Raw genomic sequence first — 17,265 nt, 5'->3', positions numbered from 1 at the left:
ACTGGCATTTTTTCCTCCAGTTTGCTGAAAAATGCTCCACTACAAGATTGATAAAAAGCAGGTATAACAAACTGCCTTAAACAGACCTGTGTGGAGTAGAGACTTACGTCTGAAGGGAATATATCGATATGCATTACACAAGTCTGAGAACAGGCTGCAATGCAAGCAACAGAGGAACTTCTGAGAAACATGGCGGACTACACGTCACTGAAGTGGTTAGAATTAGCGGACGTTTAATAAAGAGCATAGATATTTTTTAGGCTGTAACCTCTGACCAGCAAAGCTCAAAGAGATTTGAAAATTGGTAACGATTTATATATGGAGCAGTGAAATGTCTCGCAAGTCGTACCTCTTTTCGAATCACCGCTGGACAACCTCTTTCCTTCTTTACTCTCTAGGTTAGCCCGGTCTTTCAATTTCTTCTTGTTGGACGCATCGTTGACCCCATGAGAGGTTCTTCTCTGCCCAGTGGCACCTGCACTGCTGGACATTTTTAACCGTTTGATCGGCACAAACGGCTCAGTGGGGTCGGTGATGGAGTCTGGGTTAGGGGTTTGACGTTTTCTACCTGGCCCGGCTATCTTGGCGACTCTGCGTGGTCAAGTTCTCCAACAATGAATAAATGGCTGGAAAATAGAGGAAAAAACTAAAATTAACAAATATATTCTAATAATAAAAACATTAAGAGTCTAGGAAAATTTAAGCTGACGATTTAGTGATCAACAAGATTAGCTGCTGCGCGCTTGTTATTACTATTTCTAGAGCGCACGATTACCAATGGTTTCTTGGTGATTGAAAATAAAGGGAAAAGGTCAGTTCTGCTCATAATTCCAGAAACTATGCAAACATGTATTAAGCTGGTCCTTTCTGGCCACACAAAGATTAGGAATGCAAAACAAGTGTTTAAACGTCAATCGTGTACCGTCCTTTTGCAAATGTGGATGTGCAATACATGGCATTGTGTGAAAAAGTACCCATCTTCAAGTTGGCATGTGAGCTTTGTCAGCCAAGGTGCCAAATTCTTACCCGGGTACAGCCTGTTTGCCACTCGGTGGGAGGGTGAGATGCATGTTCTGGTATGCAAAATAATACTCAAAAACACGACCAATCTGTTACTGTCTCCCCGTGTGTGTGGTGCTTCCTATAACGGGGGCGGTCCCAAAATCTCAAGATAAGGACTCACACATCAACAAAATACCATGCTCTATGTAGTGACACTCAATGAAGTTCAACAGGTAGTTGTTACTGAACAAGACCAGCAGAAGGAAGGAGCAACGGCAATGCAGTTTTACAGTAAAGGATCAACCAAATTATATCTCAAAGACCAGTGGGGTTCAGAGATTCACCTACTAGACCTTACCCAACCTGATGCAACCTAACATACCACTATGAAAACCGATTTCCGGAGAAAAGCTCTGTTGCAGAGAAGGACACACACATTGCTCTGTGAGGATGCACTGTATAAATTACTTCAGAAAAGTTAATCATGTCACAACACCTTGCCCTTTAACCCAATGCAGTTGATTGAAAGCTAAATTATGCTCTTTTGAGACCATTGCCATCAATCTCATCAACTTCACGCACTGAAAGTGTTCACCTCTTGCAATGTGATTTATTTTGTCTTCTTCTCAAGTCTCTCCATTTAGGTCTTCTCCAAAGTGTCAGTAATACAGATAATTAACCCAGGAAGCGAAGCTTTGCTGATGAACAGTAGTGCTAAGAAGACCCGCTCTCACTCAGTTGGTCATCACTCTGCGTTCACTCTCAACGGTCTACTTGCACGGATCACAGCATTGTCACATTGTTGAATCACTCAGAGGCTCATCAGAGAAAAGAAAAACTTCTGTACACTCTGCCTCAAACCATATCAAAAGTAGGAGGAAGAAATGGACTGAAGAACTAAATTAAAATAGCCAACTTAACATTACAAAATCACTGGCTTCACCACAGACTTGGAGAGCCGGATATACAAACACAAGTTCAGCTCTGGTGAACCAAACTTCCAACGTGACTAGAAATGATACTTACGCTCTGAAGTCTGGCTCTGAAGACGGTCATTGGATCACAAAAGTAAAATACATTAGAAGATTTACAGAGACCACAGAATTACAGGAATATATTCCACTAAACACCCATCCTTTGAGCACGCCGATTCCAAAGGTTTGCATCCTCTTTCTACTGCTCTGAGATAATGGTGATTTAAAGAAGAGGTTGATGTCCCAACACCAATAGTTCCTCTTCTGCACTAGTAGACTCTGGAAAGCAGTTGGACCTCTAACTCTTTCCCCCCTTAACTCTGTCCAGCACGTGTCACCATGCCACTGAGTCCCAGCAGCCCCGTTTACTGGGTTTAAATTTTCTTTCAAAAACAAACAATTGGCACACAGAATAAATCATTTTACTGCAATTGCATCTAGGTAAATTTTTGGATGGTGGATCTTTGAGTGTTTAAACAATTTTTGGATGTTATCACAGTTTTGGCACATTGTGAGCAGCTTGTGCTTAAACCTGCTAATATTCACTCAGGTGTAGCATGAGCCACTTAGAAACCAAGGCAAATGAAAGACCTATGACAACATATGTGATGGACTGTAACTTCAAACATATTTGTTCCCCTGTGTACGGACTGGGAAAACACTTACTAGCGATCTGAGAACTGAAGATTTTCCTTTGTAGGAGAGAACTCACAGAACTGCCCACTTGGGATAACAATGTTCAAAGATGGCAATCTGTTTGTGTTTTTTGGTCTCCCTATGTAAGTACTACAGAACTCTCAGGGTTGTACCTCAAACCGAAGAAAATGTTAGAGCCTTCGCGTTTCATTTGTTGCCCATTAGATTAATTACCCTGATTTCTGAAGAAGCAGATCTAACTGGGATTTCAACATCAAAGTTGGCCCACATCAAGAAGATATTGAAGCAGTGCTTCACTAAACCACTAGACCACAGCTCTCCACTCAAAAGCTTATGCTCATCCTCAAAGAACTACATAGGCTGCCCAACCCTTTAGGGCTCAAATTCAAAATAAGACATCTTACCTACAAAGTCATCCATCTAAATCACCCCATTCCTTCTTAACTCAACATCTTAGGAGTATAAAGAGGTCTGAGGAGTAGATTGACAGAACTCCTCGCTACACTCAAATGGAAAATAATTCAAGAGCAAAACAGAGCCTTCTCTTGTACACAGTTTCCTTCTGGACCTCACTTCTGCTGATCTTCGAACAGCACCAACCTACAAGACACTAGGAAACAACACAAACAGAATTCCAAATTAATTAAAATCTGGAGCCCACGGTTGCCACCGCCATTTCCAGGTCTCCCTTGACCCATAAATTCTTAACAGTTTTTATCACTTCTTCTGTATATGCACGGTGTTCTCTCTGAGGTGTTCTCTCTGACGCACAATAAAGCCTCACAATAAAGACATGCTATTAAAAAGAAGATTAAAAAAAAAAATACTGAATTCCAAACAGATGTCCACCTTCTGGATAAAACCTTAACGTCCGGGCCTTGCGACCTCTGCAAAGAGTGTATAAGAGCAGTAATTTTGTTACCGAATGGCAGTGGAATAGTGTTCAAGGTCATGGGAAAAAAGTGGTAAGAGAGAGGCCCAGGAAGAGATGGCTGTAGGGAACCAACGACCATCCAGGGCCCAGAGAAAAGGTCTCACAGATGCTTTACTAGTGTTTTCTTTTATTTTTACTGCTGAGGTCTGTCGCTACATCAGCAACAGAAATAGGACAGTAGGCCAAATAAATCACTGCAGAAACCTCGGTGCAAAGGTTCTTTTTGATGCAGTCTGACAGACCAATCTTGGAGCATTAGTAAAGCTTTGTGTGGAAAAGCGTGACTTCTTCCTTATTTGAGCCCTGCAGCAGGAGGAAGTAGCAAAGAAAACCACTTGGTAACCACAGTTAACAAATGTCAACAAAGGCAGAAAAGTTGATTGGCAACTTACAGAATATATAAGCTACCAAGCAATGCAAAAGATAACCATGCAAATCCTAGCAACTGAAGGTGAACCAAAAACCTTGCAAGTGTCCAGACCTATGAACTACTCATTTGTCCCTTCGGACATTTTGGTCACAAGAGCTGTTTAAACCATGTCCGACTCCTGATCTGGGGGCATCTCTCACAGACTCTTTTTCAACATTAACCTCTTGAGTGCAACAGTCTGGAAGGCAATTGGTCCCAAGCAGAGACTGAGAAGAGGCAAAATCAAACATTTAATTAACGCAATAATTGTCGATCAACAAGTCTATTCAAACTCCACCATTTCCCATGATCTAACTTTGGACTGTTTGGCACCCAGCTCAGAACCATACCATTCTTTCACTTTTTTAGGTCTCGCCTGAGCCAGCTCTAGCGAGATATTTAGTGAGTGGGCTTTAAAAAGCCGACCACAGCTTTTTAGGTGGGATAGAGGGGGCGGTTACGCGCACAGTGACTAGCAGAGGCGCAATCTGGCTTTCCTCTCTCGTCATGGTGCGCGCACATCACACACCACTCGCCAGACGCGACGCTGCAGCTGCTTTCACTTTTGCCGTCCCGCACGCACCACTCACGTACTTTTTAAAACTTTTCTTTTAGCGCGCGCACACAACTCCTGGGCTTGTTTTTTTAAATTTCACTTTTGCTGCCGCTACACTGCATTCCTCCAATGTTTTCCCAGAATTTTTCTTGGGCCTTGTCTGTTAACTGTATCCCGCACCCTGTTTATTATTATTATAATTATATAATTTATTATTATTATTAGGTTGATCAAACATGATGAATTAAAAAATCTTGCGCTTGAAAACGTACTATGTTCAGTTTGCACCTCAAGCTCTGTATCGCGCTATGCCCTCCTCGGTCATCCTTCGTATTAACTCAGACCAAAAGAAGGACGTCCTAACTATTATCCTCGAGACCTCTGTTAAGTCATGTGTAATCCTGAACAGCAGCCGAGGGATGAATGACTGCAGTGGTGAGGTTACTATCACAGTCCTCTACATTGTTTGCACCCACTTCATTCCAGGGACGCTGCACCATTTGTTAGTTGTGTTCCAAAAACAGTACTCCATCCTGGGTAGCGCTGCGCACCCAATTTCATGCCCTCGCTACATACGTGTGGTCAATCAGTCAGACCTTGTTCGATATGAACTGCCCCGTACTGTTAAGACTAGCACAGTATACCTCATCAACACCAACTATCGAAGGCTAAACCATTTGGGGAGGTACAGGTGGAACAGCATAGTTTATCTAAAGCTTTATGAAGTCTTTGTATTGCCATATGTCCACTGCCATTACCCCTCTTGCTGCATACCTATCTGCGCTACTGTTGTCACCGCCACAATGAGAGTAAGCCGATCTCACTTTCGTCACTACCGCCTCTTTTCACACAACTTACTTTCACTTTTGCCGCCGCTACACTGCATTCCTCACTTTCGTCACTACTTCACACAAATTCTCTCCCTCGTTTTCTTTCACCCTCTCTTCGTCTAACTCTATCAGGTTTCCAATTTTGCTCTCCCCCATAGTTTTTTTTCCTTCTGTTTTTCCTCTCTCCTTTGAGCGCTCTGCATGTGCTGGCACCCCTGCTGTATATTTTCTACACCCTCCATTTCCGTTTAATTTCTTCCCTGCTGCGTCCTTCTCTTTCTTTCTTCCACCCTTGGTTTTCCTTCCTCCACACTTCTGAATTTTCTCTCTCCTTTCCCCAATCCTAGCGGCCTCCTTCGAACCCGACGCTCTTTTATTTTGCGTCTGTTTTAAAATCTTTTAATTAACTATTTATATGGCTTGCGGGCAGCATGTTTCCCAGATCTCTTTACCACTCACGCCGCTACAAAATATTTGCTGTGTGTGCCGGTCCTTAGTTTATTTTAGTAAATAAAGCACAACGCACTGTCATTTGACATAGTTCCATTCCACAAAGAGGCTCTTATGTATGTAGCACGCAAACATTTAGGGGCAGGATCAACCAAATGGCGTTATGTAGGGTCCTGCAGGGTCCTTAATTGAAACCGGTGTATGACAGTAAGCACATGGGCAAATTAGCATTACACGTGGAATTTAGCATGAAACAAAAAAAAAATACACAAAGCATCCGAGCCTCGGCTGTGGGAATATAAATACCTGTAAGTTGGGACATTTTTATTTTACGCACTTTCATTGCAAAACCCTTTCTTTTGCTCGCCTCACTCCTCCTCCTCCTCACCCCACCCCACCCCACCCCACAACCGTCACTTGCAATCTACATGCTGTAAACACCTCCTTAGGCGCTTCCACACACCTACATACAAATCATACTGTAACAACTATTTAAGCAGACCAGCGCCGCCACCGTTACACCAGGCAGGCACAGCACAGATCGAAAGTAAACTTAAATTATTGCCATTTGCTGATCACACACAACCTGCCAAAGTTTTCCATATCTCTCTACCACTCACTCAGCTGCAAAATATATGCTGCACAAGGCGTAACTGTAAAAAAAAAAAAAAAAAAAATAGCCTCGATTTCGAATGGGCAGGTACAGGACAATTCAATTGTCAGACTATCCTTTCAGCTAACGCCGCAGCGCCGGTTTGCTTCATGTCCTCTTTTTACTAATCTTGCCAATATTTACAATACTTGTAACGTCTGCGGTTTCGCTCCTCTTAACACCATAGTCACCTTTATCTGCCCCCTTCTTTCATATGCATACACACCCGGTCTCTCCACCCTTCCACAAGTTAGCTCCGGCCCTACACTCACCTCTGCCTCTCCTGTCTCCCACCATCCTGTCACAACTCATATCAGTGTGTTTCTTAGTGTGCTACTCAAAGCTGTAGCGAATCGCTTCACACACGGACATAAGGAAGGCCCCTGCAGGGGGCTTAATTTAAGCCGTTGTCCTGCTACTTCCAGTTCAAAAGTGTCAACTAAATAAAAAAATATTATTGTATTAAAATGATATTTATATTGAATATCTGAATAACTAAATAACTATAGTGCTTCTTACACTTTTTAATTACAACTTCTCAGCAGGCTGTAAAGCAGCCACACTTCTCTACAGCACAGCTTAGAAACATTGGCAAAGTCAATAGCTCTACCTAAACACTTATAAGGACCCCCAATGCATAGCCAATAGGTCTCGCCTTTCGGACATTATAAGTGTTTAGTTATCCAGCACAATATCCTTGATTAAACAACATCGAGTGTTGCATGGGTAAGGAATATGCTACTTACCAGTATGCATCTGTTCTTGGCATGTAGAGCTGCAGAGTCACACACTGAGGATAAGATCGCCATCTGGTGTTGGGCTCGGATGATTGCAGGTTGTTGTTGTCTTCGGAGAAGTCTTTGGTCACGAGGTTGGTGACTCCTCCCCTGGACAACAGTGCGCATGGGCATCCACTCCATCGGCAGATTGTTTTTCTGCCATGATGGGAAAAGATGGAGTATATAGAAAAGAAAGAAAGGATGTCCATGTGTAATGTCTAAGTAAGACGGATGCTGGAACAGATACAGGTCCCGGGGAGGCGGGCGGGCGTGTGTGACTCTGCAGCTCTACATGCCAAGAACAGATGCATACTGGTAAGTAGCATATTCCGTTCGAGGCATATGAGCTGCAGATCACACACTGAGGATAGATTATACAGCAGTGCTCCCCTTAGCGGTGGTCGCCTGTATCCGTTGCAGCAGTTTGAAATAAAGTTTTTAGGACAGCCTGGCCCACGGAGGCCTGTTGTTTGGCCTGCACGTCAACACAATAGTGTTTAGTGAAGGTATGCGTGGTAGACCATGTGGCTGCCTTGCAAATGTCTTCTAAGGGAATATTGCCTAAGAAGGCCATAGAAGCCCCTATTTTACGCGTGGAGTGCGCCCTAGGGGGAACTGTGAGTGTACGTTTAGCCTTGAGGTAGCATATTTGGATGCATTTAACTATCCACCTGGCTATTCCTGATTTGGAGATCGGGTTGCCTTTGTGTGGTGGCGCGAAAGCAACAAAGAGTTGTTTTGTCTTTCGAAAAGGTTTTGTTCTGTCGATGTAATAAAGCAATGCTCTTTTAACATCTAAGGTATGTAGGGCCCTTTCAGCTACCGAGTCTGGATTTGGGAAAAAGACCGGTAGTTCTACTGATTGGTTAAGGTGGAAAGGGGAAATCACTTTTGGAAGAAATTTAGGGTTTGTCCTAAGAACCACTTTGTTACGGTGTAGTTGTAAGAAAGGTTCTTCAAGTGTAAGGGCTTGTATTTCACTTACTGTGCGCAGGGAAGTGATTGCGATAAGGAAGGCTACCTTCCATGTTAGGAATTGCAATTCACATTTGTGCATAGGTTCAAATGGGGGGCCCATGAGTCTTGTTAGAACCACATTGAGATTCCACACTGGGGCAGGTGGCAATCTTGGGGGAAGAATCCTTTTGAGACCTTCCATAAACGCTTTGATGGCTGGTACCTTAAAAAGGGACAGGTGTTGCCTATTTTGCAAGTAGGCTGCCAAGGCTGCTAGGTGTAATCGTATAGAGGAATACGCTAGATTGCATCTTTGCAAGTGTAGTAGATAGCAAATGATGTTTTGGATGGAAGCATCCAATGGATGTATGTGATTATTAGCGCAGTAGATGGCAAATCGTTTCCATTTAGCGGCATAACACGCTCTAGTAGTAGGGCGTCTGGCTTCTTTTATGATATTCATACAGTCTGGAGGGAGATTGAGGTAACCAAACTCTAAGACCTCAGGAGCCAGATCGCTAGGTTCAGTGTTTGAGGATCTGGGTGTCTGATTTCTCCATGGTTCTGGGTTAACAGATCCGGGGAGAGGCGTAGCTTTTGATGTGGAACTAAAGATAGTTCCAGAAGTGTGGTGAACCACGGTTGACGTGCCCAAGTGGGAGCCACTAGTATTAGTGTTAGTGACTGTTGTTTCAGTTTGCGTACCACAAATGGAACTAGTGGGAGAGGCGGAAAGGCGTACGCAAATCTGCCTGACCAGTTCATCCATAGGGCATTGCCCTTCGACTGTGGGTGTGGAAACCTGGCGGCGAAGGTTGGGCATTTTGTGTTTTCGGGAGTGGCGAACAGGTCTATGTCTGGTTGTCCCCACTTTTGGAAGAAGGGGAGTAGAACCTTGGGGTGTAGTTCCCATTCGTGGATCTGTTGTGTGTGGCGACTTAGGAGGTCGGCCACTTGGTTGTGGATCCCTGGGAGATGTTCTGCTAACAGGTAGATGTTTTGGGGAATTGCCCATCTCCAGATTTGCTGTGCCAGTTGGGACAGTTGGAGAGAGTGTGTCCCTCCCTGTTTCTGTATATAATACATTGTCGTCATGTTGTCTGTGCGTATGAGGACAGTTTTGTTCTTTAGGTGAATTTGAAAGGATTTTAGTGCTAGGAACACTGCTAAGAGTTCCAGGTGGTTGATGTGGAGCAGTTTTTGTTGACTGGTCCATCTGCCCTGAGTGGTATGGTGAAGGAGGTGGGCTCCCCACCCCGTGAGAGATGCGTCTGTAGTTAGCACAACTTGTAGAAGAGGCTCTAAGAACGGTCTCCCTTTGGACAGGTTGATGGTGTTCCACCATTTCAGTGATCGAAGTGAGCGACTGTCCACCAACACCAGATCGGTAAGTTGTCCGTGAGCTTGGTTCCACTGTTGTGCTAAGCATTCTTGTAAGGGACGCATTTGAAGTCGTGCGTGTGGGACTATGGAGATGCACGACGCCATCATGCCTAGGAGCTGCATGAACACTCTTGCTGGAAGAGATGGATGAGTTTGAAATTGAGAGATGAGATTTTGTATACTGGCTATCCTGGCTGTGCTGGGATAGGCAATGGCTTTGGATGTATCTATGGTTGCTCCTAGATACTGATGTAAGTGGGAAGGTTGTAGGTGGGATTTGGGGTAGTTGATAGTGAATCCCAAATCGTGGAGAGTTTGAATCGTGCGATGAGTGTGGAGAACGCATTTTTGGTATGTATTGGCTTTTATGAGCCAATCGTCCAGATAGGGGAAGACATGGATCTGTTGTCTTCTGAGATGCGCTGCCACGACTGCTAGGCACTTGGTGAACACTCTGGGTGCTGTTGTTACTCCGAATGGGAGAACTGTAAATTGATAGTGTTGCCCATCTACCACAAATCGTAGATATTTTCTGTGAGCGGGATGCATAGGGATGTGAAAGTATGCGTCCTTGAGGTCCAATGTGGCGAGGAAGTCTCCCTGTTGTAAAAGTGGGAGGACTTGTTGGAGAGTGGTCATGTGAAAATGATCCGAATGTATATACTGGTTTAGTAGTCTGAGATCCAGTATGGGCCTTAGTGTTTTGTCCTTTTTGGGAATGAGGAAGTATAGAGAATATACCCCTTTTCCCTGATGTTGAAGGGGGACTGGTTCTATCGCATGTTTTTGTAACAGGGATTGAACTTCTTGTTTGAGGAGAGAGAGATGATGCGAGGACATTGGACGTTGTTTGGGCGGTATGTTTGGGGGGGATTGTATGAGTTCGAGGCAGTAGCCAGACTGGATAATTTGTCTTACCCACCTGTCTGTGGTGATGGAAGTCCAGACAGGCAGGAATTGTTGGAGTCGCCCCCCGACCGGAGTGGAATGGTCTGGGGGGAGTGGTGGCAAGTCACTGTTTGGTGGCTGGTGAGGTGCGGGTGTTGTTGTTGTTGCCCCGTCCTCGACCTTTGTTATTGTTTCCCCTATAACCTCCCCGGAAGTAACCTCTGTTAGGGGATGTTTGTCCTGAATTTTTAAAGGTGGACGTGGTCTCAGTTGATGTGTTTTTGGAGCCTCCTCTATAAAAGGAGCGACGAAAGGAACCCCGGTTTTGATGAGACTGCAGTGCTCCCATAGACTTGGCAGTTTCATTATCCTTTTTCATTTTTTCTAATGCAGTATCCACTGCAGGGCCAAATAGCTGCTCTTGGTTGAAAGGTTGAGCTAGAATTGCGGTTTGAACCTCCGGTTTAAAACCGGAAATACGGAGCCAGGCATGTCGTCTGAGTAAGACGCCAGTATTGACCGCTCTAGAAGCAGTGTCTGCTGCATCTAAGGCGCATTTAATGGAGGCATTAGATATTAATTTGCCTTCTTGGATGAGGTCAGAGGCCTGGGACTTAAAAGGTTCAGGCAGATGTTGCATAAGGTCCTCAAGTTGGTCATAATGCGCTCTATCATACCTGGCTAACAGGGCCTGGGTATTCGCAATACGCCAATGGTTAGCCGCCTGCGCGGCGACCCGTTTGCCCGAGGCTTCTAAAAGCTTAGACTCCTTGTCTGGGGGAGGCGTTTCTCCAGTTGTCTGTGAGTTAGCGCGCTTCCTGGCATTTGATACGACTAGGGAGTCTAAAGGGAGCTGGGCCTTAATGTATGCAGGGTCTTGCGGGGCTGGTCGGTACTTTTTTTCGATGCGTGGGTTGAGAACCCTAGCTCGAACAGGGTCCTTAAAGACTTCAGTAGCATGCTTTATGACCCCTTTGATCATGGGCAGTATGTGAACAGTCTTTTGTGACTGCTCAAAGGTATCAAGGAGGAAGTCCTCTTCAATGGCGTCTGTGTGCATAGTAACGCCGTGGAATGTTGCTGCCCTATTTATAAGTTGGCCGTACCCTAGGTGGTCATCAGGAGGGGAGGGCTTGGAAGGGTAGGTAGTGGGGTCAGGCATGTCAGGTATAGGATAAGACCAGTCATCCATGGGTGCTGGGTCTGGGAACGTAAAAGGGTCGTTTGGGTCAACAGGATCATCAAATAAATCAGGGTCCGCCCCTCCCCCTAAGTCATCATTATCATCCTGTGGAGGAGGTGAATGATAGGGAGATGGTAAAGGTAAAGGTAAAGGTAAAGGAGAATCAGGAGGAGGAGGGGGGGACGGGTTAGGAGGTAAAACAGGAGAGGAAGGACGAAGTGGTGAAGTAGCACAGTCCTTTTTCCGTATGGGAGCTGGGGGAGGTGTAGTGTCCAGCTTCCGCTTTTTATATGGGATGGCAGTCACATGTCCCGTTTTAGGATTGATATAGATCCGCTTCTGAGTAGGATCTGGTCGAAAAAGATCATCTGGCTCCGAAGGTGGTGTCTGTGACGTCCGCTTCGGGTCTTTATGAGCTTGTTTCGGCGGGGACGCAGTTTTCGGCTCCGATGATTTTTTCGGTGTCGACTGATTTTTCGGTGTCGACTGATTTTTCGGTGCCGACTGATTTTTCGGTGCCGACTGATTTTTCGGTGCCGACTGATTTTTCGGTGCCGACTGATTTTTCGGTGCCGACTGATTTTTCGGTGCCGACTGATTTTTCGGTGCCGACTGATTTTTCGGTGCCGACTGATTTTTCGGTGCCGACTGATTTTTCGGTGCCGACTGATTTTTCGGTGCCGACTGATTTTTCGGTGCCGACTGATTTTTCGGTGCCGACTGATTTTTCGGTGCCGACTGATTTTTCGGTGCCGACTGATTTTTCGGTGCCGACTGATTTTTCGGTGCCGACTGAGGTTTCGGTGCCGACTGAGGTTTCGGTGCCGACTGAGGTTTCGGTGCCGACTGAGGTTTCGGTGCCGACTGAGGTTTCGGTGCCGATGGACTTTCAGGCATCGATGTTGAAGAACGTTTCGGTGCCGGTGGAGACTTCGGTGCCGAGGAACGTTTCTGTGCCGAAGGAGATTTCGGTCTTGGAGCCTGTTTCGGTGCCGACAATGGGTGTTTGGGTGCCGAGGGTGTTAAAGGCACAATTAGGTGAGGTTTGCTCGAGCCCGAGCCACCCACAGGCTTAGTTGTCTTCGGAGCCGGGCCCGAGGGCGGGGCTTCTGAAGAGGATTTCCGGTCGCGACTGGGCCCAACTGGCGGAGTCTTGACCAATGCTTTTTTGGATGGGGCAGGGGCAGGGGGGGTGGTACTCACACGCTGCCCTGGAGTGATGAGGTCATCGGAATCGTCGGCTTCGGACACGATCTCGAGATCTTCGGTGTCGTCTTCGGGAACATCTTGAGCAAAGATGTCCTCCGGTTCTGGAGCTGGTTTGGCCAGAATATGGCGTCGAGCTCTTCGGTCCCGGAGGGTCTTCTTCGAACGGAAAGCGGAACAAGCTGGACAGGTGGACTCGTTGTGTTCCGGCGACAGGCAGAGGTTGCAAACCTCGTGGTGGTCACTGTGGGGGAACTTCGCTCCACACTGGGGGCATTTTTTGAAGGGTGTCCTGTCCATCAGCCGCTTCCGGAACCGGTCCGAGTTGATGTCGACGTCGATGAAATGAAGATTAAAGAGTTAAATTGATTGCTGGAAGTTTTCTGCTGGAGCGGAAAAAAGTTCATCCGAACCCAATGGCGGAAAAAAACAATCTGCCGATGGAGTGGATGCCCATGCGCACTGTTGTCCAGGGGAGGAGTCACCAACCTCGTGACCAAAGACTTCTCCGAAGACAACAACAACCTGCAATCATCCGAGCCCAACACCAGATGGCGATCTTATCCTCAGTGTGTGATCTGCAGCTCATATGCCTCGAACACATATATAAGGTCCCAAAAGCGAGACCTATTGGCTATGCCAATGTTCGTATTTTTTATATGCACAATAATTTAGCCCCCACCCCATTCCGCTTGACTCTGCACTCTAACTCCTTGGAGTCTCTAAACAGTATCACCCCCCTCTTTTCACTCACCTTAATCCGGTTCCTTTGATAAAGACCGCCAGAGGCCGTTACCTCTGCTGCCCACAACGAGCGTGGTGACACCGTTCCCCAACTTGCCCGCCGGTTACTGGTTAAAATCTTCACTGACAAAGAAACAGGACTAATCGGTCAGTCTCCCATCAACTGCGGCGGCCATCTTAAAGGAAAACTTGCGGACCCTGCGGAGGCGCTACTTCAGGTACATGGAATGTTTGTGTTACATACTAAGCACTAGTGGACGGCCGATAGTCCATCTTAGCGCTACAGAACGCAGCATCGTCACCCTGACATAGAATCAATAGCCAAGTGTGAATATGAGCCTGGGGCACAGACCAAAGTCACAATTGAGTACAAACCTGACATACAGCCTAAAGATGTGGAAACTCGATTAACAGCCCGAAAAAGTGTGGAGGTAGAGCAAAGCTAAGAGCCAAAGACAAGTGATTAGGAATCAGAGAGGCAGGCCACAGATACACTTGAAGGGAGCGTGATACGCTTCATCGTGACCCCGAAATGCATAAAATGTGTGCAATTGTGTAATTTTTAAACCACGTATCTAGTCCAAATGTTTGTATTATCTTACACGAAAGTAGCAGGATCGGTCGTTTCACAAGTACAAGCATTCTAAACATTAAGCTGGTGTTTCTCGGGTGCACAAAGATTGAATAAATACTGGCGTTGGGATAATATTAGGACATGTCCCGCGTGAATAGAATCACAGAATGGAGACTCGAGGGGAGACCTAAGGTAAGTGCGAGACGTTTGAACATTTAAACCGACCCTTCGGATCACCTTCGGGAGCGTGACCGTGAGAGGAGGAAACCTCACCTTGAGCTGTGCGGCTGCGGCACCGAATGTGACATTTGTTCTGTACGGAGGTAGCTACTCTGTCCCTCCACAAGACCCTTCTGGGACCGAGGCCGTCTTCCATTTCACTGCTGTAAACTCGGGGCACGAGGGGAGATATCACTGCCTGTACTTTTCGAAAGGATCCCCCCGCATGGAGTCTGAGCCCAGTGACACCGTCCAGGTAACACTCCGAGGTGAGAGCTGTGGGATGTTCTCTTGGGTCTTCCGTTGCTTTCGTGTTGTGCGCGTCTCTGGATTTAGAGGGTTATTTTTTATGAAGCTTTTGTTTTGGTAACAAAAATAAAGAACTGTCCCTAGAAATTCAGGGCAATTGTTCGACCTAGTTTGAACAAATTAAGACAATAAAACAAGATCATTCTTTGCCCATAAACGTAGAAGACGAGTCGAGGATCATCGACACAAACGAGGTGATAGTCAATGGTAATAGAAACAGAAGCCAGACAACGCAACTTTTCCGTGCTGATTTAAAAGCCAGTGTAATAGGGGTGTGTGAAAGGTTATTATTATTTTTTTTAAATAGCGCTATTATAAAAAATATATGTTGCAGTTAATTTACAAGTCATAGTATTATAACGGTTGGCAAATCGAAGCGTGTCACTCTCATTGTTAAACAAGCACACCACTGCCTTTCTCCGAGGCGAAGCAGAAATGCCTCGGAGAAACGCAGCGGCGGTTTCAGATTCGGGGGCGTGGCTAAAATGTGGAAAGAACAGCACGGAACACGCCCCCGAATCTGAAAAAGACGGAGCCTATTTGGAGGGACGGCTCTCTCCTCCAATGGCTGGCCTCCGTTTAGGAAGCCAGCCAATGGAGGAGAGCCAAAAAGAGAGGCGGGCTAAAGAGCCACTCTCAGAAACATTAAATCTCCGGACTTCCGGTTCTGCCTTCGGCAGACCGGATGGTCCCGAGACCTAAAAAGTAGATTGCACACCCTCATTAAAGTAGCTGTTCATTATTTCCAAAAGAGCATTGTACTTTGGTGAGGGCAAGGGTGTATGTGCTGAATGCCAGGCTTACTGGAGACAACAAACAGGGAAACGCACCCCACGCAGGGCTCTCGAGGGACTACAATGACAGGAAAACAAGACAGTGCAATATGCCTGTTTTCAACTTTCACCAGGCCAGCACTATCAACCACTTACCAGATGATCAGATCATCTCATCTGCAAGTAGACAGCAATCTTTGAAACAGTAGAAAAAGCTCTTTGAAACAGCATCACTGAGCAGCAACAAATAACCCAGTTAAGAATCCATTGCAAGAGACGATCTCTCATTTCAAATGTGCAATCAAGATGATGCGGTATGCTTTCTTCTAAGAGCTTTGTCCTCCAGCTCAGTCCAATTGTGTGATGGTGCATCCTAGCATGCTGATAAGTCATAGGAACGCCTGGTTGGCAATGAAGCCAGTGTGGAGTGGAGGCAAATGGGGAGATAGCATGGCTACTGACGCTGTGACCTATTCTTTAAGTGACTTACCTCCACTAGAGCAGATACACGCTATTACAGTAGCCCAGCCAGGATTGAATAAGGGCAGACACTACAATGGAGAGCTGTTCATCCAACAGAAAAGGGGGGATCTTAGGGCAGACACTACAATGGAGAACTGCTCATCCAACAGAAAAGGAGGGATCTTAGGGCAGACACTACAATGGAGAGCTGCTCATCCAACAGAAAAGGAGGGATCTTAGGGCAGACACTACAATGGAGAGCTGTTCATCCAACAAAAAAGGAGGGATCTTAGGGCAGACACTGCAATGGAGAGCTGTTCATCCAACAGAAAAGGAGGGATCTTAGGGCAGACACTACAATGGAGAGATGTTCATCCAACAGAAAAGGGGGATCTTAGGGCAGACACTACAATGGAGAGCTGTTCATCCAACAGAAAAGGAGGGATCTTTTTAAGGACATTAGAGTCAGAAAAGAAGAAGATGCACCAGCATGGATACAAGTAGATAAGGAGTCGTTGCCGATAGTGATTCCTACAGCCATAGCCTTAGCACAGAGCCCTGTGCAGATGCTCAGAGTAAATTGTCCCAGCAAACAGTGACTGAAAGGTGTTAAAAAAAAGACGTCTGGCTGTGGTATTTTTTTTATATGTGGTTCATCCACAATTACATGACAGACAGTCTGTCAGCATAAACACAGATTTCAGGACCTGATTATCTGGTGCAGTGCTTCCTAAACTCTTAAGAACCAAGACCCATTTTACGAACGACAAACTTATGCGACCCACAAGCTTTAATAGACTAATAACAATAACAACAATTGTTTTTACACATCATAACCTTGACCATTTCCTTCAATATTAGAGTGAAGCCAAGATATCGATCTACTACCAATAATAATGGCAGATGGTAACCTGCACAGGAGTCTGGAGCTGGAATACTTTTCAGAGTTTGAAAGGGGGGGTGGGGGGATTGGGATGCTAGCTCAATAAAATAACACAAGACTTCTTTAAAATCCTGATGTTGGCACCAGTGATTTAGCAAATTTGAGAACTCTCTTCTATTTATTGCAGAGTATTGTGATGCAGAAAGAAGCAACAGAAGTCCACAAAGACGAAGAAAAGAGCAGGAAGAAGAAAGACATTGGAGAAAGAACCAACAGAGGAGCAGAAAGAGGCCTTGTTGCAAAATCATCCTGTGCCCACAACTTTTTCAGACAGGTACTGGTGGTAACTGACTGACTGACTAGGACCGGAGCCAGTGCTATGCTAAAAGACATTTAGAATACAGTGAAAAAACCTACATACACTAGGGAACGCTATGCGTT

The 17,265-nt window shown here is 45.7% G+C and overlaps 1 protein-coding gene across 9 annotated transcripts in view; it reads right to left on the bottom strand.

Annotated features, from left to right (window-relative positions):
* The window catches only part of USP19 (ubiquitin specific peptidase 19), a 638,025-nt gene that overhangs the window by 576,665 nt on the left and 44,095 nt on the right, over positions 1-17,265 (bottom strand). For 8 of the 9 annotated variants that reach the window (XM_085624327.1, XM_085624331.1, XM_085624330.1 and 5 more), the window contains exon 2: positions 350-626. In XM_085624327.1, the coding sequence (XP_085480453.1) occupies positions 350-491 (142 nt within the window). In that variant the 5' untranslated portion in view covers positions 492-626. Of the gene's footprint in view, positions 1-349; positions 627-17,265 lie in introns of those variants that run through there. The other variant, XM_085624329.1, reaches the window with a different exon arrangement.

The sequence above is a fragment of the Triturus cristatus genome, chromosome 9 (assembly GCF_964204655.1).
Source record: "Triturus cristatus chromosome 9, aTriCri1.1, whole genome shotgun sequence".
Classification (NCBI taxonomy): Eukaryota; Metazoa; Chordata; class Amphibia; order Caudata; family Salamandridae; genus Triturus; species Triturus cristatus.
Note: the sequence above shows the minus strand (reverse complement) of the source record. Positions and strands in the feature narration are given on the sequence as shown.